General features: G+C 44.5%; 1 protein-coding gene across 3 annotated transcripts in view; it reads left to right on the top strand.

The window, feature by feature from the left end:
• Positions 1-8736: 8736 nt before the first annotated feature.
• Positions 8737-24559, top strand: part of MAP3K9 (mitogen-activated protein kinase kinase kinase 9) — a 75339-nt gene continuing 59516 nt past the window's right edge. For 2 of the 3 annotated variants that reach the window (XM_037127381.2, XM_053673358.1), the window contains exons 1-2: positions 8737-9469; positions 15018-15431. In XM_037127381.2, coding sequence (XP_036983276.2) covers positions 9070-9469; positions 15018-15431 — 814 coding nt within the window. In that variant the 5' untranslated portion in view covers positions 8737-9069. The remainder of the gene's footprint in view (positions 9470-15017; positions 15432-24559) is intronic. The other variant, XM_037127387.2, reaches the window with a different exon arrangement.

Here is a 24559-nt window from a genome sequence, read left to right as displayed (position 1 = left end):
GTCTCCACATATGTGGGGCAGAGCCATTTGAAAAGGTTTCTTTGGGAAGAAATCTGGAAAGTCAAGTGCTAAAACAGGAATTACTTTCCCATTTGGCCCCGAATGTTTTCTAATCATTAGGATGCCCTCAGACACTTTGTGGAGTTAATGTTTTCGCTGACTGGACTGTTACGACTTAACAGTTCTTGGCTGAACTCCAGACCTACATAATCACCTGCCTACTTGGCATCTCCACCTGGGTGTGGAGCAGTGATCTCCGACTTCGAGTGTCTAACAGTAAGCTGCTGAGATGTTCCCGGTCTCCTTAAATGGCAATGCTACGCTTCCCATGGCTCAGGCCCAAAACCCGGGTGTCATCCTTGACCCTCTCTTTCCTTCATACCCCTTTCAGATACATCAGCAAAACTAGTTGTTTTATCCTCAAAATGTTTTAAATTCTAACCACCTTTTGCCATACCCACTATTGCCTCCCTGGTTTAACCTGCTGTGATCTCTTTTCAGGATTACGGAAGGGCATCTTGGTCTCCTGGGCTTGCCCTTGGTTTCTGCAGCCCACTGTGAACCTAACAGCCTGTGCGTTATAAAGTCAGTCAGACCACACTGCCCCTCGGCTCAAAACTCTGACATGGCTCCTATCTCCTTCAGAGTAAAAGCCAAAGTCCTCCTTTGACCTGAAAGTCCCATGTGATCTGTCCCCTCTCCCCAGCCTTACCTCTCCTACCTCTTACTACTCTGGAACTCTCATTCTTGCTAGGTTGGCCTCCTTCCTCTTTTCTTGAATACACAGGCACTGTCCTGCCTCAGGGCCTTTGCACTGTTGTTTCCTCTGCCTGTGTGTGCTTCCCTGGTGTCTGTACAGCTGGTCCCCTCAATTCCTTCAGATCTTTATTTCAAAAGCCAGCTTGCTAAGGAGGCCTCTTCTGGCCCCTCTGAAATGTAACCACTTCGAACATTCATTCCCCTCACCTCACCTTTTCCCCTTTTCAGCACTTATCTCTTTAATATTATATTATATGATGTATTTTAGTTGCTTATTTTACTGGTCTGTCTCCCCTATTAGAAAATGAGGTTTATAAAGGAACTTTTGTCTACTTTATCTATTTTGTTTACTATTGTATCATCAGTGCCTCAGACAGCCCCCGACACACAGCAGACACATGGATGAATAGTTAGTGAGGAAATGAGTAAATGCAATAGAAGAACAAGGGATTCAAAATGAGCTGCGGACACTCAGCAAGTCATGCATCCTCTCCAGGCTTCAGTTTCCTTGGATGTAAAATCGACTTTTCGCACTAGGAGTACTTGGGCTCCCTGCAGCTGGCAGGCAGATATGCTTAAATTAACTTGAAGAATTGGAAGCATTGTGTGGCAAGAAACGGTCTGAAAAGGACCCATCTGAAGATTTGGGTTCAAGCTCTAGTGCTTGGTTCCCACAATAACAAACTGAAAGAGCTCCTCTCAGAGACCACCCTGGTTACGTTCAGGGCTAAAAGTGGAAAACTAAAAAAAAAAAAAAAAAAAAAAATTCCTTACCAGAAAATAAACAAACAAAAAAACCCCCCAAACAAAACCCACAAAACTGGCTGCCATACCTCCTCAATACCACAGGGTGGCGCAGTTGTCTGTCATTGTCTCTAAGGACTTTGCTCCCCCCCCCTCCACCACACCCAGCTTGGGCTCTAGTGAAGTATTTTCAACTGTGAGTTGCGTGAGCATCAGATATTACTGGTTTGTTTAAATAAAAACTGATAAAAATATTTAAATTGATTTTTAAATAAGAGGCATAAATCTCAAAAGCAAAAATAGTGAGCTGAAGTTTCAACTAAATCTTAGTCACCAACGTGATTGAAAGACCAAGCTTTGAAAGCTGAAGAATAAGACAAGTGTTAGGTGAGTAAGGTCACAGCTACATTAAATTAGTTCTAAAGTATGTAGTCACCTATCTGTCTGCACATAACCAAGAATGTTCCATCTAGGAAGTAGGAATGATAGGGAAAGATTGAACTATTTATATTCCAGGACACTTTTGTTTACTTGGAAGAACTGCTGAAGACTCTGATAAATAGAAAACATTGTAATAAAAACTTAAATATAAGCCATGACACCATTAAAATCCTAGAGGAGAACATTGGCAGGAAAATCTCAGATATTTCACGCAGCAACATTTTTACTGGTATGTCCCCTAGAGCAAGGGACATAAAGGAAAGAATAAACAAATGGGATCTCATCAAAATAAAAAGCTTCTGCATGGCTAAAGAAAACGGTATTAAAATAAAAAGAGAACTAACTGTATGGGAAAACATATTTGTCAATGATACCCCAGACAAAAGTTTAATCTCCAAAATATACAAAGAATTTACACAACTCCACTCTAAGAAGACAAGCAACCCAATTAAAAAGTGGGCAAAGGACTTGAACAGACACTTCTCCAAGGAGGACATACAGAAGATCCAGAGACACATGAAAAAATGCTCAATATTGCTAGCTATCAGAGAGATGCAAATTAAAACCACAATGAGATACCACTTTACACCGGTCAGAATGGCCATCATAAACAAAGCAACAAACAAGTGTTGGAGAGGTTGTGGGGAAAAGGGAACCCTAGTGCACTGATGGTGGGATTGCAGACTGGTACAACCACTATGGAAAACAGTATGGAATTTTCTAAGAAGACTAAAAATGGATCTGCCTTTTGACTCAGCAATTCCACCACTAGGATTATATCCTCAGAATCCTGAAACATCACTCCAAAAGAACCTATGCACACCAATGTTCATAGCACAATTTATAATAGCCAAGAGTTGGAAGCAACCTAGGGGCCCAAAGATGGATCCAAAAACTATGGTAAATAAATAAATGAATCCAAAAACTATGGTACATTTACACAATGAAATTCTATGTAGAAGAAAGAAAGAAGGGGCCCCTACCCTCTATAACAGCATGGATGGAACTGGAAAGCATTATGCTGAGTGAAATAAGCCAGGCAGTGAAAGACAAATACCACATAATCTCAACTTTAACAGGAACCTAATCAACAAAACAAACAAGCAAGCAAAATATAACCAAAGACACTGAAATAGAGAACAGGCTGACAGTGACCAGAGGGCAGAGGGAAGGGAATTTCAGGGGCAAGGGGAAGGGTTTGCAAGAATAAGTATAAAGGACACCTGGACAAACTCAGGGGGGTGGAAATGGGAGGGAGGTGGCGAGCACTGGGGAGGTGTTGGATGGGATGGGAGTAAAAGACAGAAAACTGTACTTGAACAATTAAAATGAATAAATTAAAATAAAAAATTAAAAAATAGAAAACATTGTAAACAGGCCCTGTCCAGGTAGCTAAGTTGGTTGGAGCAGTCTGGATACACCAAGGTTGCAGGTTCAATCCCTAGTTGGGGCACATATAAGAATCAAGTAATAAATGTGATATTTCTCTGTTTCTGTCCTCACTTCTTTCTCTAGAAAATCAATAAATAAAAATAGAAAATACAGCCCTGGCTGGTGTAGCTCAGCAGATTGAGCACGGGCCTGCGAACCAGAGGATTGTGGTTCAATTCCCAGTCAGGGCACATGCCTGGGTTGCAGGCCAGTGCCCGGCAGGGGGCGCATGAGAGGCAACCATACATTGATGTTTCTCTCCCTCTCTCCTTCCCTTCCCCTCTTAAGATAAATAAATAAAATCTTAAAAAAAAGAGAAAATATTGTGAACAATGCATGTCATCCAGTAAGCCCTCAATTCATAGTAGCCGTTATCATTATCATTATCATTATTATTGTCATCCTCTGGTTCTAGTTTTATCCCTTCCTCTACCATCTCCTCAACAAACAATAAGGCTTTCTGCTTGAAATTTATTTCACTATTACAAAACATAAAAATGATTTGTGGATGTTTATCCTAATTATAAAAGTATCACATGGTTATTTTAGCTGTATGGGAAAATGTTCAAAGGGAAAATGTTCAAAAGGAAAATGAAGATGAAGGCAATCCAAATTATCCACATTCTGCCACTCAGCTCAGAAATAACTAATAAAAGAAAAAGATTCTGATACTACACAAACACATAATCATACACATTTGTGGTCATAGTGTATAAAGGGGTTTTTACTTTTTCATTAATGATTATATTATGCACATTTCCATATCATTAACTTTTTTTTTAGATTTTATTTACTTTTAGAGAGAAAGAGAGGGAGAAAAAGAGGGAGAGAAACATCGACTGGGTTGCCTCTCCTACACCCCTGCAACTGGGGACTGAACCTGCAACCCAGGCATGTGTCCTGACGGGGAATAGAACCAATGACCTTTTGCTTTGTGGGATGGTGCCCATCCAAGCCACAGTGGTCAGGGCTCATTAAACATTTTCATGATCATCATTAACAATAATATACTTTCTGATTAGAAAATCAGTACATTTTAATGATAGAAAATATTGAATATTCTGGGTCAAAGAACAAAAAAAACTATTAATCCCATCATCCTCCCTCCCTCCCTTTTTAAAAATTGTTTGGTCTTCCCTCCCTTTCTTCCTTCCTTCTTTCTTTCTTTCTTTTTTTTTCCTTTCCCACTACCCTCCCTTTCTAAAGAGAAAACCCCTAGTTCAATTTCTAGTCAAGAAGCTTTGGCAGTTTTTTAGGGTGCAATTAAAGATGTTTCTGAAAGATATGGGCAGAGGAAAGAAGTAAATATGTCAAGTTGTTAGTAGATGCTAAGCAGCATGCTAAGAGCTTTTGTTTCATTTAATCCTATAAACTTCTAGAAGAAGCAGTTTCTATTTCACACCTATTTAAAAGTGAGGAAACTGAGGTTCAGACAGATTCCTTGCCCAAAGTCACACGGTTTTTAATGAAAACAACCATGATAAATCACGATCTTCTGATGTAGGTCTAGTGGTGTCAAGCTGTTCTACTACCATATAAAATTCTTTACCCCTTTCCATAGGAAAAGTCTAACTCCCATATGTTTAAATCTTTAATATTATAGCATGTATTTAGGACCTCATGAGCAGTCATTCATCAAACATTTCAAAAAGCCATTCAGTGAACATTCGTTGAATGGATAAGTGTTATAATATGTCTTATGCTATGCTTTTGAATGAAGTAGAGAAAAATGGTCCTTTTGGGGGGTGACATTTGTCAACCCCTGCTCAAGAACTTTTTATTATTTTTTAATTTTTTTTTTCAGAGAGAGGGAGAGAAACACTGATCAGTTGCCTCTGGCATGCCCCCCGTTGGAGGCCTGGCACACAACCCAGGCACATACCCTGGCCAATAATCAAACTGGCGACCTTTCACTTCGCAGGAGGATGCCCAACCCACGGAGCCACACCAGTTAGGGTCCTGCTGAAGACCTCAACTGTGGCAAAATCTTGGTAATTCTACCTGGTTTTCAAGTCTTTGCAATCTACCTTTCTTTTATTTAGTCAATTTATTTCCCATCACTACGTTTCTGTATTCTCTCCTCTTCTCAGGCTGGTATTTCTATTATTGTTATATATTACATTAATTTTCAGCTTCACACTTTCTGTTCTCCACTAATCAAGCTGTATACCTTCTTCAGTGCCCAACTGAAGCACCTTCTTATGCATTTCTCATCTATTCTAGGCGCGGTGACACTAACATTTGATCACCCCACAGCCCTGCTCAGCCCTGCTCAGTAATAACCTTTATCTGCTAAACAAAACCTAGGCTTCTTAACTGGGCACTCAAGGCAGTCATTCATTCACAAATAGATACTGAGAGAGTCATTTACATGGTAAGCACTCTCTAGGTACTGGGAGAACTATAGACAGCCAGACAGATGGGTCCCTGCCCTTACGGTAAACAAACTGGGCATTAAATAATTATAAACAACCAATTACCCATATTTTGCCATGTATAATGTGCATCCACATTTTTGGCCCAAACTTTCACCAAAAAAAATCTTTCATTTTAACTTTTCAATTTAATTATTTATTTATATTTAGACAATTATTTATTGTATTATAAAGGTATTTTAGCATTTATTTTTGAACATATTATGGTACAAGACATTTTATGTAACAAATAATTACAAACACAATAACAGATACAAGGTATTTCAGGTATTATATATAATACCTGATACAGATACAAGGTATTTCAGGTATTATTCCTTCAAAACTTTGGGCAGAATAGTGTTCATTACACACAGCAAAATACAGTAAATAATTATTAGTGTGAATCAAGTGGTTACAAGGCCCTCTGCAATCTGGTTTCAACCTATCTTTTCAGAGTTCCTTTTCATTCTTTTATTCCATCCAGATGGGCTTTCTCACCTGAGACTGTGCCCACATCCTCCCTCCTTTCCTGGCTCCATCCTGTACCCCTCTAGGACCAGTTTTGGTTCTGCCTCTTCCATGAAATCCTGCTAGACAAAGATAGTCTGAAGAATCTTTCCTCATTTGAATTCCTATCACTTATCCATTGTACAAGTATTTACCGAAAGACTTCTTGAAATGTCTGATGAATGACTCCTCATGATGTCCTAAACACATGCTAAGGTATTAAAGATTTAAATTATAAGGGGACTTAGACTTTCCCTACTGAGAGGGATCAAGAAATTTTTTCCATTCTCTTCTGGGTGAGGGAGAAATGAAGAGCCACAAAACTATATAGTAACACGTATTTACAAATAAACAAAATAACAATAAAAATTGCCCATTTACTCTTATTCCTACTACTGGAAAGAAACCTACCACTGAAAATTTTTTTCTGCATCTTTCTAGTGGTTCTTTTTCTGTTTTTCTCTGTGTATGTCTATACCATTTTGTAAAATTCCCTTTACCTCCAAAATAAATTTTTATCAAGAAATACTTTTTCTTTATGGTCTTTTTTAAAACACAAAATACCTCTATCTCCATTAACCTCTTCTGTTCTGCTTGGGGGTGGGAGAGTTTGTCTTAAATAAGACCTAGAGAATTGACTCAAAGACTCATCCATATCTTTCCCAGTTCACTGCACCTATGAGCAAGAAGAATCTAAACACTGTTTTAGGGCACCTACTTTCTCAATACTTACTCGGGACACTTTTCAGAAGAGCACTCAGACCTCTCTTCTTCAAGACCTCAAATATGTGGGCATGCAGTGCGGACATACTCCTGTGCAACTGCAGAATGTCGGGCCTCCAAGAACACAGCAGACCCTCCAGTCCACCCACTCACTTTGTGGATGAGCACACTGCAATGTAACCTTAGTACTTTCCCAAGATCATGCAGCTGCTGGCAGGGGAGCCAAAGATGCCAGCCCTGCTATCTTTTCAAGTCACCCCACTGTCTCCACAGTTTGTCCAAGAATTAACCTAAACTATTTATAACATTAAACAAAAAACACTCAGTGAAGCACTAAATCTTGCTAAATAAATTGTATCTATTCTTACCACTAAAGGGGAAAGGGCAAGGCAGTAGGGTAGAGATTGCGCTAGGTCTTGCAGCACTGAGTTGTTTTGAAACGCCAGAAAAACCTTCTAATTGGAAATCTTCATTGTTATGATAGGACTAAAGCACAGAAGAAATAGTAGGGCCCACCTATCTCATTTTTTCTCAATGTTTGAGAAACGGAGGATCACAAAAGGATGGAGAAAATGGTCAGCCCTTGGTCATGAACTGCAGCATTTGTCTTGAACAGCAGTCTCGTCTTGTATGTATGTTCTACTTTGGTTCTTCTTCTCCTCCTCCTTCTTTTTTGTCTACTTTGGTCCTTAACCTGATTTCTATATAGGTCACCATGACCCGAGGTGCAGTTCACCCAGGTGAAAGAAACCCACGATTGCAAAATAGTTGTCTCTTCAGAGCCGATTTCGCCATAGTTTTTCCGGCCTCAGTTTGAAGTCCCTGTAAGGTGGTGTCTCGTCTTTCTGAATTCTAAAAATCACTGTATTGGAGGAATCTCTTCTTATAGGCACCCAGGAAAGGGAGGGCTGTGTGCCCTCTTCAGAAAGGCGAGAACTGTAGTTTTGAGAGTGTCTAAAGAACATTCCAATGGGCCTTAAACTAGGAAATGAAAGGTTATGGAGATGGGGTGGAGGGGTGTAACTCAGTCCGGTGGGAGCTGAAGCTGATTCACCTGGCCGGACTAGGGCAAAGGCAAATCCAAGAGGCAAGAATCCAGCTGTAAGAGAGGGAGACGGAGAAGAACGAGCTCTTCCGTGGGGTGCAGCTCAGCTCCCTTCTCTTTTGCTCACCTTCAAAAACTCACTGTAGGATGAGAAATACTGGTGCCGCCTAACAGCTGTACCCGTCCACCGCAAACAAAGGGAAGAGGCTCCTTCAGCCTTTTTGGAATGAATGAAGTCTTGGCTTTACCTTTTAGGATCCACCCATCCCTCCTCATGCACCCAATGAAGATGCAGCCTCTTCCAGCGGAGAGGTGTTGAACTCTCCCAGGAAATGGACAGGTACCTTGGGCCAATGGTTGGAGCTGCGGCTGGCCAATGGGAGAGAGAACTGTGTGACTGGGATTTGAGAAGGAGGGAGCCCGCAAAAGAGGGCGGGAGCAAGGGGGCGGTCGCTGTAGGCGAACGGGCTGGAGAGGGGCGGGCTGGGTGGCTAGCTTGCTAGCTCCCGCTACCGCGGTGGGGTCGGCGGTGGCCAATGGGAAGGCGGGCTGCAGCAGGGGCGGGTCCGGGTGCCGGGAAGCTCCGCCCTTCGGTTCCGCAGGGCAGAGGCGGAGCCAGGCTCGCGTCAGGTGGTCCTGGGCGGGTGGCCGGCTCTGGGGGCGGGGCGCGGCGCGGAGAGGGGAGCGGCCGCTGGCGGGCGGCGGGCACCAGCTGCGAGAGCAGGTAGTCAACGCGGAGGTGGGCAGGTGGCCCCCAGCGGGTGAGCGCGTAGGCGGGGGCTCCGACTCTCCGCGCCCCGATGCTGCGGTGAGCACACGCGCTCACTGCACTTGCCGCGCTAGCCCCAGGCAGCCCGCTCTCTCCGCCCAGCTATCCCGGGCCCTACCTGCGGCCGCCGTCGGGGGAGGGGGTCTCCCCAGCTCTGCGGAGCCGCATGAACAATAGGCGGCGGCGGCTCCTGCGGGCGGCGGCAGCCCCGCACCCTATGGATCGGCCGCTCCATGGAGCCCTCCAGAGCGCTTCTCGGCTGCCTGGCGAGCGCCGCCACTGCCGCCCCGCCGGGGGAGGATGGATCGGGGGCCGGGGCCGAGGAGGAGGAGGAAGAGGAGGAGGAAGCGGCGGCGGCCCCCCGGGAGCTGGGCTCCGACGCGCCGCTGCCCTACTGGACCGCCGTGTTCGAGTACGAGGCGGCGGGCGAGGACGAACTGACCCTGCGGTTGGGCGACGTGGTGGAGGTGCTGTCCAAGGACTCGCAGGTGTCCGGCGACGAAGGCTGGTGGACTGGGCAGCTGAACCAGCGGGTGGGCATCTTCCCCAGCAACTATGTGACCCCGCGCAGCGCCTTCTCCAGCCGCTGCCAGCCGGGCGGCGAGGACCCCAGTTGCTACCCGCCCATTCAGTGTAAGGCGAAGGCGGGGCCCGGGACCCCGGCGGGGAGGAGGGAATGATCGAGGGGGTGGTCGCGAAGAGATGGGCGCTCTCCTCAAGGGTTAGGTTGAGAGTGGGGAATGGTTCATCTGGGGGGTAGGTATGTGAGCGCGCGCACTCGGGCCACAGGGGCTCTGGTGGGTAAGATAGAGACGCCGCAGGCCTCGCCTGGAACCTCAAGCGCTTGGGCTTCTTAACCTTGGTCTGACCACCTCAGCAGCAACTGCTGACTCCACTTCCTGAAGCTCCAGCATTAGAATCTCCCCATTTCGCACCCCACCCCCTCGCCCCGAAAAAAATCTGGAAGGATTTCAGGCAAGCTGGTGGTTTCTGTCGTAACCTTAGTCCCCAAGTCTGGGACCTCCCGGCCTCTTCTGTCGGCTGTCCCCGCCTCTTAAAGGCATTTGCTTTGAAGGAGATGGGGGTTGTCTCCCGCAGGGCTAGGTTGGCTCACAAGTCCCGGAAGCCTGTGTGAACTCAGGGCCGAAGTGTCTTTGAAATGTCGTGGGGATTTCTTGGATCCTAATCTTGTAACTCAGAAGTTGTACCTTCAGGAGTCTCACTGAATAATGTGCTAAGAAGGGTGTGTGTTGTGTGGAGGGGCAGGTGTTGGGAGGAGAAACGATTAGAGAGGGAAAAGTGTGTCATTCTCCCACGAGAGATCTGGAGGTCAGGATACAGGGACTAAATCCTAGTCCCTTGGCACCCAGGATGTTAAGACAATACATTTGCCTTTTTCTTCTCACCCTAGATCCTTGCCTATATTTGGTATTTGCTAAACCCCAGGGGACCCATGCCCAGAGGTCCCTTCCAGGGCCTTTCTTGCAGTGTCCTGGTTTTCACCGATTTCCCAGGAGTCCCCCATTCCACACCCTGTAATGAAATTTCCTTTGTTTTTTCAAAGGAGTTAAGTTGCTATTAAAGTCCCGTAACCAATGATAGTGGTTTTAGCAGAAAGACATAGACATCTTGTGGTACAGTTTACACTATTTTTGTATTTGTATTCTGTAATTTCTTTTCTGTTAAAAAAGTATTGTTAATACATATTTATCATTCTTTATTCCATATTCTGTACATTTTGCATCTTAGTTGATTTAAAAAACCATCACCAATGGCCAAACGTTGAACATTTAGTTTTAAATTTTTATTTCTGATAGTTAACCTGCTGGCTTTGTAACTTATTTTCACCTGCACAATTGTGTTATTATTGTAGAACATTTATTAAATACCATCACTTAATACCAAATTCATAATCTCTTACCCTCTTTTTCTACTCTTTTTAATTGGCATTTTGACTGTCAAATTAATGTTCAAATTTTTGTCTTTTCTCTCTCCCTCTCATTCAGTTAAAAACTTTGTTTCTACATTTGATAGTACGTGGAGGCAACAGATTCCTTTATGTTGTTTCTAGGTGTTAGATCCTTTCTGCACTAGCACTGGGAAAATGAAGGCCAGGGGTCCCAGCATAATGTCTGAAATAGTGTTGAAGATGAACTTGGTCACCCACTGGAAGAAATATTGGAAGGGTGACCTGGTGTATTAGAAACCAGTGTAGTTTTAAACAGAAGTCAGATTTTCAGGTGTTTTGTGAGTAAAGTTGGTGATTTCATGTTTCAGAAACAGCTAATGTTAGAGCAGAAGGCTGTGTGAGGCTCATGAGCAGGAACTCAGTTCCCTCACTGTCTGCAGCTCCCTCCTGTCAGAGCAGTCAGGAGTGAATACCACATAGGCCGCGAGAACCCAGCCACAGAAAGCCAGACTCGTCCAGTGTGCTACGTGAGACGCTCCTCCTGTAGGTGCCCAGGACTTAATTTTTATGGAACAAAAGTTACCTTGCACAGAGTAGATTCCTATACCTAGAACGGAGATGGTGAGAAAGTAGGAAGCACCTTGTGCTTATGGAAAGAACGGACTCGATGAACATGTGGCATTTGAAGGTTCTGGTAAATTATTTAGTGTCACCAGGAGTTCTGATTGTGACTGGAATGAATTCTTGATAATTTAGAAAATGTAGTTCCAGTCAAAAACCAATCAGAGGGCCTAGTGAAAATGGAGACCGTGTTGATTACCCAGGGATAAAGAAACGATAAGGTACGGAGGTGGTTATAAGTCACACATGAGGGAGATTGGTGGTGTAAATATATACTTTCAGTGCAGCACTTTGATAAAGATGAACACTGGAAGTTGCTGACTGGTGTGCTTCCGATCTGTGTGCTATGTCCGCCAATTCAGTTAGTGTCACCGAGAAATTAAAGGTGATCAACAACCTTTCTCCAAAGATTTGAGAATGAAAATGAGCCACTGGTAGCTTTTCCCCAGTTACCCTTTTGAACTTCCCCTCTGGGACATGAATAGTGACATTAGGTTGTGAACAGAAAACATTGAGTAATAATGTTCTGTTTTAGTTTTAAATACTGCTTTCAAAGTGAAATTTTTGTTTCACACTTTATTCGCAGCAGAAGAGGAGGAAATGATTAAGTCTTATGAAAAAACAATATAATAGTGATATTATAAATCAGCTGACATTTATATCACGCTTTTATCCCCTTCAAAGTAGATATTAGAGTATAGCTCTCCATGAAGCTGACAAATAAAAGTAGCCCACGAGGTGCCCTGGTTTGTGTGGCTCAATGGTTGGGCATCATCCTGCAAACCAGAAAGTTGCTGGTTTGATTCCCTGTCAGGACACACGCCTGGGTTGTGGGCCAGGACCCTGATTGGGGGTGAGCAAGAGGCAACCGATGGATGTTTCTCTCACACATTGCTGTTTCTCTCCTCCTTCCCTTTCTCTCTCTCTAAAAATAAAGTCTTTTTAAAAAAATAGCCCATGAGCTCCTTCATCTTCCTTATTTTAGAAAAAGATGAAAAATGTAATTCCAAATTTATCATCTTGGGAGATATATGCATATTTTTTAAAGTTTCTTCTATAGGAGAGTTGTATCTGTTTTCAAGTAGGGCAGGTTTTAAGGTTATTACAATTTACTTTTTTTCTTGTACCTACTAGAAATATAAGGGTACATTTTCTGATGTACTTCAGATTTTTAAATGAGTAAGATATGTACCACTTCCTCGCTAAAACCTACCAGAATATGCCTATACATTTCCAAGGATACTATTGCGAGGGAATAACATCTTGACTCTGAAAATGAAAGAAATAAGGTTTTGTTCCTGATATTCCTGGAAATGTCCTTCCATAGAAACTGAGAAATCTGATGAGTGCAACTTGACCTGATTCTTACTTAAAACCAGGTCTTGACTGGAGCAGGGAAGGGAAGGAGAGCCCCGCATCCTGTCAGGTGCAACTGAAGGTCTAGTTCTTACTCCAGAGAGCGCTGCCCTCCTGTGCCCACATTTCCCTCTGTTCTGTCTTCGATCTGCTTGTAAGCTGTGTTCCACACTTTTCTTGAAGTCTGGTCATAATATCTTCTTAACTAAATAGCAAAAACCTGAGCATTAATGTTCTACCCAGGGCAAGACTATTGCTTTGCCTTCCCCACCAAGGTTTTCCATCTTCTGCAAATGCCACCAGAGGAGCTGTCCTTTCAGCACCCTGGTTCAGAATCCCATCTTTTAAACCCTCAGACATGTAAATAAATATTTAATATAAATACCTCCTATGTGTTCACAGCTATGCTTCAGACCAAGGGAAGAAGGCAGGGTACCAGAGAAAATGCCACAGTTCACTCCCTTAAGAAGAATTCAGATATTCAGTTAAAGAAATGATGTATAGAAGTTTTTAGAAAAAATGAATGTTCCTTCCCTCCATGATCTAAGAGACTACTAATGTAATGTATATTTCTTCAAGAGGGTTCTAATCTCTCCTTAGCATAGGCATATTTTTTCCTCCTTCATGTGGTTGCAATAAGGTGGATATTAGTAATGTCAGATTTCATTTTAGGACCTAGAAACAATCAAGCTCTTTTAGCAGAAAGTGCTGGAGCTCAGGAAATTAGGAGTTTACAAAATTATTGGAAGGGTAGGGAGAAGGGATGGTCAGGTGGGTAAAACTCCCAGAACATTGCAGACCTGGACCACCAGGCAAGCTGCTGCTTCTCTCTCTAATTGGGAAGGTGCAGAATCGGGAGTTGCCATTGAAGCTGTTGAACATTCAGTTGTTGTTGCAGTCCAAGTTAGGCAACCGCTTGGCCTTGCAGCGTGCCTCTTCACGTCCACAGAGCTAATGACCGGACGCTGGTGTGCCGTTGCAGAAAGACCCCACTTTCCCACAGCCATGCTTGCTAGGAAAAGGAGCAAGAAGATGGTCTCCATCTCAGGTCTGCCTTATAATCTTCTGCATCTAATTGGCAGAACCTAATCTGCATCCAGAACTCCAGCTGTCAGGAAGCCTGGGAAATGTAGTTTCCGGCTTTCTGGCATTTGTAGTCCTGAAAGGCATGCCAGAAGCATTTTAGAATGGATGCTGATTGCTAGTCTGCAGGACCTGCTGCACCACAGATTCTTCAGGAAAAGGACTGGATGGGTTGATAAGCTTCAACACTTAGACCTTTTGGAGTCAAGATGGGCTATACTTTTTATATACCTGAAGACAGTTCAACTAACTTTTCTTAAGAGTTTTCTTTGTACAGGCTGCCACTTGCATTACAAAATACAAGTGAATGTCAACCCTCGATAGGACAGAAACACTATAATTAAGCAAGAACGTAGTTTGGAGCACCACTGGCTTCTGAGTGGAGGATGGAATCATCACGAGGCTGTCTGTGGAAGGAAGCAGTGGGCAGTTCCTCTTTTGGTCTTGCCTAAAGTTCAGAAACTTATTTTTGTTTTCTTAGTTTTCTAGAAAAGTTTTTTGTTTGCTTTATTTTGTGTGTATGTGTGTGTGTGTTGCCAAAGTACATACTATTCTCTGTATGTTTTAGGAGGTCCAATTTAATTTTTTCTTTCCGATCTAAGTTTGGTTTATTTCCTACTGAGGTATGCAACCCCACCCCCAACATCCATTTTATTTCACCTGCTGAATATTCAGTGTGATGAGTACAGTGGTGAATAAGGCAGACAGAACCCTCCCTTGCGGATCTCGCAGTCTAGTGGCACAGCAGGCATTGAACAAGTAATTGTAACTGCATTGAGTGTTGCCAACTAGAGACTGCTATCAAAGTGTTTGATGGGGGCCTGATCTCATTTAGTTGGGGGTTAGGAAAAGTTCCTCTAGGAAATTGATGTCGAAGCTGAGACCTAAGAGATGAGCGTGAGGAAGTCGGGTAAAGAGAGTGAGATTAAGAAGATAGAAAACAGGGCTTTCATGATAAAAACATATCATTCCACTTTGCTCACATAGCAGCACCATATCTGGCCCAAGATTTATGTGCTAGTTACTGAAGATTTTGCCACAGAAAATAAGTTTATCACACTTCCTGCCCTAATGGAGTTTACCTTGTAGTAGGAAGACAAAAACCAAATAAACAGACCACTTGCTATGTTTGCTCATCCCGGCAAATGGGTGATTAGATGGTATTTTCAGAATATTTTTGATTTGATTTTTTTTCTTCCTTCTCTTTCTCAGTGTTAGAGATTGATTTTGCGGAGCTAACCCTGGAAGAGATTATTGGCATCGGGGGCTTTGGGAAGGTCTATCGCGCTTTCTGGATAGGGGATGAGGTTGCCGTGAAAGCAGCTCGCCACGATCCTGATGAGGACATCAGCCAGACCATAGAGAACGTTCGCCAGGAGGCCAAGCTCTTCGCCATGCTGAAGCACCCCAACATCATTGCTCTTAGGGGGGTGTGTCTGAAGGAACCCAACCTCTGCTTGGTCATGGAGTTTGCTCGTGGAGGACCTTTGAATAGAGTGTTATCTGGGAAGAGGATCCCCCCAGACATCCTGGTGAACTGGGCTGTGCAGATTGCCAGAGGCATGAACTACTTACATGATGAGGCGATTGTCCCCATCATCCACCGAGACCTTAAGTCCAGCAACAGTGAGTATGAAGGGAGGGGGCCGGGGGGCTGGAGGGCTTAAGGGCACATTCAGACTCAGGCCCTGGCTTCAGTTGGAGTGGATTCCTAAAGGAATCTTAGTGGACAGTGAAACTCCTTGCTTAAAACCATTCTATCCTTGAGCTGAGAGGTAAGGCCAGAATGAGTGCCGGGAAAATTGGTTTAGGAAGAGCAGAATGAGACACCTGAGGGGCCGGAGGAATTCTGAGCTCACATTAGCAGGTAGGTTTGGCAGTGTGTACTTCTGATGTGTCGTGCAAAAACACTGCACAACAGCATAGATTTGTTTTTCCCTTCAGGGAACTGTGCCTGTAATCACAAAAAGGGTTTTTCTCTTTCATGGAACATCAGGCAAAGCACACCTGTGCCGCCTGTTTGCATCTCTGTCCAAACACCCAACCTGAGGTGCCCACCAGAGAAGGGGCACTAAGAAAGAGGAGGCGTGTAGTTTAAGCTGCGAGGCTGATTCGGGTGGCAGGTGTCAACTTGGAGAGCATGACCTGGCTGGTAGTATTACAGACCTGGGCTATGATAGCCTAGGGGTAGTATTAATTAATTGTCATAATTACCTAGAGTTTAATAGCAGGGCACGTGAGAAGGAACTGTTTATTAAACATGTATAATCCATAAACTGGGTTGTAAAGCGAGTGTTAGACATAATTAAGTGGTGAGTTGGTAGATACTTCCGTGTCTTTCCGTGGCTGAATCAGCAGGTACTGGAAATAGTCTTCTTTCCTGTGGTCATTTGTGTTTTCTCTTCACTACACTGTGTGGTAAATGGTATAAACTTAAGATCACTGTGGGCACCCTGTCTGGGGAGGGGGGTGTTAGGACTGTGAGGGTTGCGTGGGCCCAGGAGCTTCACTTTGTACCCCTTTAGCTATGAGCCCAGAAATCTTTCAGGCTTCGTTTTATTCTGGGTTATTCTGGCCTGAAGTTCTACTTTTCTGTTGATGCTAATATGCTAAATCTGTTTTAAGAAAATGCATTTAAAATTATATAAGTAGAAAGTGTTTTTGTTGTACAAAAATTATAAAGTGTAGATGAACGGAAAGGAAAGAAAAATAGCCTATAAGGTTTTCCTTCAGGGAGTATAACTTACATTTGGCATTCCTTCCAGACATTTTTAGAGCATATATGGTTTTTATGTATACAAATGTACTTTCCAATTTAGTTTAAGTAGCTTTTATTACCCTTATCTCTTCCACCTGCACCCTCTTCCCCTTTAATTCATTCTTGCAAGAGTATGGAACGTTAGGTATGTATTTTAGATATAATGCATGTGAAGGATTTAAGTTCCTTAAAATAAAACCTGGTTTCTCTTTTCCTTCCATCATTATTCTCTTTACCCTACGATTGTTCTCATATGAGCCTCCAAAATTCTGCTCTTTAAATGTACTAGGTAAGTTGAAACTTTGGTGACCGCTTTTCAAAGTAATTTCTACCTAGAGATTGCTTTGGATGATGGGGTAATAATAAGATGTATTTTTATGAAAATGATATAGAAGCTGAATTGTCTTTATTTTCTTTTGTCTTCTATCCTTATCATGCAGGGAGAACTGAGTCAAGTGCTTTAACCTTATATATTGAGCCCATTAGAGACTTGGGCTAGGATGATGGAATTGTCATAGCGGAAATTTAGTAATTTTCTCCATGAAGTTGTAAATTTAAGTGTAATTTCAAGTTGTAAATACAAGGTTTTCCCTTTTATGAGATTTGTGTTTGAAAGCCTAAGCTCTTCTGAAGGAAAAGCTAACTTGTCAAGGTTCTGCTGTCAGCAGGCTATGGCAAGAGATCTGAATGTCATTTTGTCATCTAGGAAACAAAGCCCTGATCCTTTCTGATCCTTACATGAGTTTTAGGATGGCCGGTGCGGGCGGGAGCCTTCAGGTGCACCTTGTGGCGAGTGTTGGACTTACAGGTAGAGCAGTACTTTAAAGGACCTCATCAAGATAATGGTCTCCAGCAGCGCGGGTTGGAGCCCCTGGTCGGTGCGCCCCATGGCCAATGCTGCTGTTGATGCCGGCTCTGAATCTCACACTGTGGGCAGGGGCCTCCTTGGTAGTTGTCTGTGGGTGGCTGTTCGCCTGGGATTGTATACAGCACAGCCAGTGTGCCCTTGATGGCACCGTTGTGCTTATTTCGTTGCTGTGTGTCCATCACTTGGAAGTCATTTCAAAAATGCTTTGCTTCTTTGTTGTCTCCATTTGGAGACACATAGCTTCCTTGTGCTTTGCAGACCTGGGGATACTGTGCTGTCTCTCTCTCGGTTTTATTAGGGGCTCCAGAGAGTTGGATTTTTTTGGTCGATGTCATGTGAGGGCAGAATTCTGTGAACTACATGTATTAGCTGACTTTGAACCTCTAGAGAAAAGATTATGTATATATGGGGGATGTCTTTGTTGGAAAAAAAGAGTAGTTGGTGATAAACATCTAGCTGTTACGAAAGGTTCAGTAAAAAAGCGATTTATTAAAATGTTTTGTCATCCTGGTCACCTACTTAAAAAGAGTCATGTGTTGTTTAGTGGCAGTGGAATCTGTGTAGCATATGGCATCCTATGTTGACGTATAATCTGCAGTGTTTAGGTTTGACTGTACATAACCTAAAAAAAAAGAAAATAACATTGGCGAAAGCAAGGTACATGTTCATTTGTCTTTGACAAGAAGTTTCAAATGCCCTTTGCCAAAGGGCATTTCTGCAGTGTCATCAGGGACCCAGGTCCCTATTTTGCACTCCATCATCCCACTCTTGCACTCGTATCCTCGGGGGTCACCTTTCAGTCCCAGATGCTATTCTTTGGTCTAAGTCGCAGGCCTGGAGGAGGAGGCGAGCAGACCTCAGAGGTCCTCCTGTAGCCAAGTCTCTCCCACTAACCTCCCAGAAGTTCAGCACAACACAGCTGCCGACATTGATTGGTCCTAATGTAATCGATCACATCGGTACCATGGCTGGTATAGGAGAGGCCTGGGAGATGGGGATTTTGTTCTGGGTGCAGTGGGTGCAGCTGATAATCAGGTCTGTTACCAAGAAAGAGGGAGAGAGTGGCTGGTGGGAAAGCAGCTTACCATGGCAGCTCAATGCGGGGCATGCACTGGGAAGAACCGTTATACTGGATACTTAGCATCAGACAGCCAAACAGGGTGAGCCAGGCCCCGGGATGTGTGGCTCAGACCGCTGATTTAGCTAATGGTTTATACTGCTTTACCACATTGTATCATTAACTTAAACATCACTTCTTGAAGTGACTCGTTAAAGCACTGACTATAAAAATGGATTTATGTGTCTCTGCTCCATCAGCCTGGGGAAAGCCAGCTGCTTGGTTGTTAGCAACAGTGTTAGTGAAAGAGGGTCTCTTAGAGGAAGGATTGTCCTTTGGGGGGTAGGTGGATGGAGTTCAGGGTTTTGACTTACAGGCATTTGGCAGAAGAGCAGTTTAAGAGTGGCCATTAAACGTTACATTAGTGTAAAAATGAGATCATATGCCAAAGCTTTGGAAAATGGAAAGGCTTGCCCAAAGTGAAAGTAGTGTTATATTTGTATTTTATCTTTAAGTAACGTTTTCCCTCCTCTTAGGAAACAGAAAAAAACGTAGAGGTGAAAGAGTGTGTTTTTTCAGTTTTTGCATTTACACATGCTTGTTTTCACTCCCAACTCATGCACCCGAGAGCTTGTTTCAAAATTTTTATTTATTTATTTTTAGAGTGAGGGGAAGGGAGGGAGAAAGAGAGGGAGAGAAACATTGATCTGTTGCCTCTAGTATGCGCCCCGACCAGGGACCAAACCCACAACTTAAGCATGTGCTCCATTCAACTGGGAATCAAACCGAGACCTTCCGGCCGGACAACACCCAACCAGCTGAGCCACACCGGTCAGGGTGTGCACAGGAAGTCTTAGTAAACATTGCTTGTAGCATGCTTCCCCCTCTCCCACTTGTCAGTGTATTGTTGCCACTTTCTTATATAAGTAAAAGATCACTTACATTTAAAGGTTGCACAGTATTCCACTATTTAGATACAGTATTTTGTATCTATGAAGTTAAATCCCTATATAATAATAGTAATATTAATAATAACAGCTAATGCATATTGAGTGCCCTCTCTAAGTCAGCTGCTGTCTGAGCATTTTATGTGGACTCTCATTTAATTCTCACAGCAAACGTCCAGAGTAAAGACTGTCAGTGTCTTTACAGATGAGGAAACCGAGGCTGAGAAGAGGTCAGCCATTTCTCTAGGCTGTCACTGCCAGTCCTACGACCAGACTTTGAGCCCAAGTCTGACTTCTCTGCTCAGGTTCCTAATCACCATGCCGTTGTCGGCACACTGCCCTTTGGGCGGCCAGGGTGTTTCAGTGCGTTGTTTCATGCGACCCTACACTACTTCAGCTTTGCACACTTAGAAGTGATATTACTCTGCTCATAGAGCTAAGCATCCACATTTTATTAATGTGCGATCGCTGTGTCCTTAATTTCATGGTTGAAAGAACAGAGGTGAGCCGTGAACTGTATTTGGTTTGGGACCAGCCCCACCTGCCTTTCTGTTTTTGGACGTCAACTTAGTCTTCTCATGAGGTTTTTGCTGCCTTACTTCCCTCTTTTCCTCAAAGGTACTTTCCCCTTAAGCTAGGCTGGTTTCCCCTTTTCTGTGGACCACACCCTGTGCTTTTGAGCCACTAGGCTCTTATCACTCTGACCCCTGCTGTGGGAATAACCACGCTTTCAGGATGCCTTCACCTCATCTCTCTGTGCTCAGCTCAAAACTGGCTGCTGCTTCTTCCTGACGGCCCATCACTATAGTCAATGTTAAGTACTTGTTCGGTGCTAAACACATAGTACTTGATACTCGTAGGAGAACATTAAGGTGACAGGGGACAAGAGCTGCTAGTCCAGTGGTTGGAAGCTCAGATGTTTTCCGGTCAAGAGCAGTAAATTTGTGAAGCAGTTGGTGTGAAGGTGCAGGGGTTGGTGGGAGTGATGGTGAAGTGAGTGTCTGTTCCACCCAACACAGGCCGTTGCAAAAAGAAGTAAAACACTGCCGGCCTGCAGCTAGCGGGCTGCCAAAATGCATCCCCGGCCTCCTGTTTTTGTTGGCTCTGACCTCAGGAGCATCCCCTATGTCTGTAAATAGATTTCGTGTCTTTAGTTCCCAGGCATTTGAATGAATGAATGAATGAATGAATGATCACTTCAACTGGTTATTCACAGGATCTCAAAATGTAAAAATGTCCCTTCTCTTGTTGGAGGAGGTTCCTCATGCCTCACTTGCATGGAATTTGCTTCTTTCTTCATTATAATCTCCAGATCCTTGATCCTCACTAACATCTGAGTTCATCAGCCGGTTCTGGGTGTCATGTGTGGCATTTTTACAGCATATTTGTTACCAACCTGCAATGCTTCTCTTCTTTCTGTGCACACTTCTCAGATGCTTGCCCTGAGTGACTCTCACTGGCCGACGTCTCTACTGCAGCCAGTTGCAGCCTGCCAGGCGCTGCTGGAACAGGCCACTGTTCTGCACTGCCTGGATCCACTGCCAGCCTGTCTCATCCAACCTCAGCATCCTTTTGTTCCCAACCTGTGACTTCCCTGTCATGTTCCTCACAGTGCCCAGTCCAGTTTTGTTGAGTTGTTTCATTGGCAGGTCCTCTTGCAACTGGAAGCCTACGAGGCATCCCCTGCCTCCCAGTTCTTTGCTCACAGGTGCTTTGTGTCCATCTCAAACCTTCTCTCAGAGCCCACAAGGCAAGGGAGAGGAAGACCTGCTTTCTTGCTGTGTAAGGAGGTTCCAGCTTGCCCTTGGCCTCTGGCTGGCTGTAATGTTCTAACCCTGGTGTGCATCTGGATTGGACACTGGCTTCAGCCCCCACCTGAGGCCTGTGGAGGATTTCTCCAAGCTGCGAGCTTGCTGGCTGCAAGGCTCGTGGAACCCATGACCCACTGGAACCTTGTTCTTGCACACATTCCTCCTGAGGTAGAGTTCATTTCTGACTTGGGGATGAAGCCACTGAGGCACAGGCATTCTGACCAGCAGCAGTGTGGCACAGACTTGGGTTGTGTGCAAGCCTGCGAACCAAAAGGTCGCTAGTTGGATTCCCGGTCAGTCAGGGCACATGCCTGGGTTGCGGGCCAGGTCCCCAGTTGGGGAAAGCTGCAAAAGGCAGCTAATTCATGTATCTTTCGCACATCAATTTTTCTTTCCCTCTCTTTTTCCCTTCCTTCTCTCATCTAAAAATAAATAAATAAAATCTTTTTAAAAAACCCAAAACAAAACCATAGAACATTCCCAGGGTGGATGGGGCACGGTGGTGGAGGGCAGTCAAGTATCAGCTAGAGAATTGATTCTTTGTCTTTTTGAGAGATTCATAAAATGACTTTCTATGGCCCATGAACACATCACCAAATGAGATACTTCCAACAGTACCTGGCTCTGGTATTTCTGAAGTTTCTCTCTGTTATTCTCTCCATTTCTGGCCTTTCGCTTCTCTGCTATACGTTCCATCTTACAGAGAGTTGGAGGATGACGGATGTATTTTTGAGGACCTTTCTTGGCGAGAGCATACAAATGCTTAACGAATTGGATCTCTCCTTCGGTCGCAGGAGACTGTACCTACGGTCAGCTAGCAGCCACCAGGCTTGTCCCAGGGGATTGCGTTCAATTGACAGGTAGCATTTTCCATGAATACAGAGACATGTTTTGCAAGTTAAAATAAATACATAAGTGAATAAAGCTTAAATGAAGCAAGCAGCCAGTCAAGTGATGTGATTCAACAGAAGGGGCCAAGGGGTCTGACCTGCAGGTCACGGTGTGTACTCAGTTGTTTACCTTTGTCTGGGAACCTTGCTTTTCCCTTTTCCCTTGGGTGTGACGATCTTCTGCACAAAGGTGCTTCTCATTTGTGTGTCTGTTTGAGCGTGTGGATTTGGAATATAACAGTGAGCCAAACCAGACACAGTCGTGAGTCTGGTGAGTGCAGTAGAGGGATGATGTAGGTGCCATGAGAATGACTAATAAAGGGACCTGCCTGGGGCTGTGCTGAGATGGGATCTGCACGGGGCAGGAGGAGTTAATGAGAGAAAGTGTTGAGGGTAGGTGGGGCGAGGAGGTGCCAGGCTGGGCCACCAGCAGACACAGACACCCAGTGAGAGCTCGTTCTCTGGGGACTCCATTCCCTGTGGAGTCTCCTGCCTCGGTCCTTTCCTGTGGTTGGAAGGGCTTCATTAGGGAAATTGATCTCTTTGTGGGATGTTTTTCTTTATTTCCCCCAAGTTTTCTCGGGAGTGCCACCTGCTTTCCCTTCCTCTTTGCTAACTCTGTACCTCACTCAGTGGGGCTGGAGTGGCCTGGGGCTCTGGGCTACATTTAGGCACCTATAAAGCCTGTGTCGGAGTTGGAGCAGAACATCGTGTTGTGTGGAGAATCTTGGTAGATATTTCTGTACTATGATCGAGCCATTAGCTTGGGGGGAACAGCTTCAGTGAAGGCTCAGGTTGGCTCAGAGTGAGCAATGTGGGCTCTGATTTCTAAATACAGGGTGGGGCAAAAGAAGGTTTATAATCGTTCATATGGAAAATAATACAGTAGTTTACAAGCAATAATAACACAAGGATAAACTCTGTTTCGTGTACTTACAATGGGAAGCCTACTGTTGCCCCACCCTTATTTCTTTAGTCTCATCTCCCTGACCTCTGTTTCTACTGATTCGAGCCGTTGTTGCCTTGGGAATCAAATAAACTATTACGCCTTCCCTTCCTTAGCTCTTTCCCCGCGCAAACCTGGTAATGGCTAGGTAGTGACCCCCACCTTTCACAGGTGGCCTGTGGCACCATCACCGCTCAGGGACAAGATCTGTGTTTTATGATTGCTAAGGAGACAGGACAGGAACCTGCCTGTCTCTCCTGACTTTGCGCTTTACCTCGTTTCTGAGAGGCAGCGCAGGATCACTATAGATAGGGAACCCGAGACATGAACTGGCGACGTCAGCGGTCTGGTTGAGACCAGAGAAAAATGTAGCTCCTTCCCCAGGCCGCCTGTCTCTTTACCTCGGACTCCCCTTCAGTGCTCCCACCAGCTTCTTGTAGAACCACCGTTGTTCTTTTTATTAAGAAGGGGTTGTTAACTTGGAATCCGCTGGAATCCAGACAAAATGTATGTTGGTTCATTTGCTGGGAAAGGGTTGGAGCCTTTACCAGTCTAAGGCTCGGATAAAGTTACGAACCAACACTGTTAGAGAGAGAGAACATCTTTAATTGGGCACCTGGATAAGAGGCCGGTGCAGTGGAAGGGGCAGCAGCCCGGGGGCTTCCCTTGGCACTGACTGGCTGGGTGGCCCTGGGCATACCTTGTGCTTTGTCTAGGCCTCAGGTTCCTCATTTGTGAAATGAGAGGTTTGGATGGGATGGTCTCTGTCCCTCCCAGGACTGACATTATGGGACTTAAGTGTGAATGTGTATGTTCTGGGAGTAGGTGACGACCACATAGTCTGTCTGAATCTGTGTGCCCAGGTTCCCCCATTGTGTAGCTTCTTGTTGGAGGGGCAAAGCTCCTAGTGGGGAATCTTTGCCAAGTGAGAAAACAGTTGACAGGAGCCCACAGGTGCTCCCTTTCCCCTTTGCTGCCCAGGGCACGACAGATGGCCTTGCTGAGAGAAGATGCTCCTGTCACATGAATCTTAATGGGGATTCAGAATAAGCCAAGGGCAGCCTGCATCTGCAATCAGAACACAGTTAAACACCTCTTCTGTCCTTGGAGCTGAGCGATGGGCATCCTCGTGTCTCAGGGCTTTGCTTTCTGGCCTCCCACCCACTTCTCTGAATGTGCATAAGGCTCTTTCAGATGAGTCTCAAGACCATTTAGGTATTGTGTGCCTCTGTCCCCTCTCACCAGTACACTCGTAGGGAGACTTTGCTGTGCAGGCCATTGGGCCGTGACAGTGAGATACAGATATGAGACATATTGAAACTGTGGATTGTATATTCCTTTCCTTCCTACCTTCCTGGGGGCTTTTTGTTCTCTGCAGGAATTTGAAGGTTTTGATTTCAGAAGAAAGCATTTCCCCCTTAAGCTGGATTTTTGGAATTAGTGTGCTCTAATGGAAGGGACACTGGCTTGGGAGTCA

This window comes from Artibeus jamaicensis, unplaced genomic scaffold (genome assembly GCF_021234435.1).
Source record: "Artibeus jamaicensis isolate MK-2021 breed Jamaican fruit bat unplaced genomic scaffold, CSHL_Jam_final contig_851, whole genome shotgun sequence".
Taxonomy (NCBI): Eukaryota; Metazoa; Chordata; class Mammalia; order Chiroptera; family Phyllostomidae; genus Artibeus; species Artibeus jamaicensis.
Note: the sequence above shows the minus strand (reverse complement) of the source record. Positions and strands in the feature narration are given on the sequence as shown.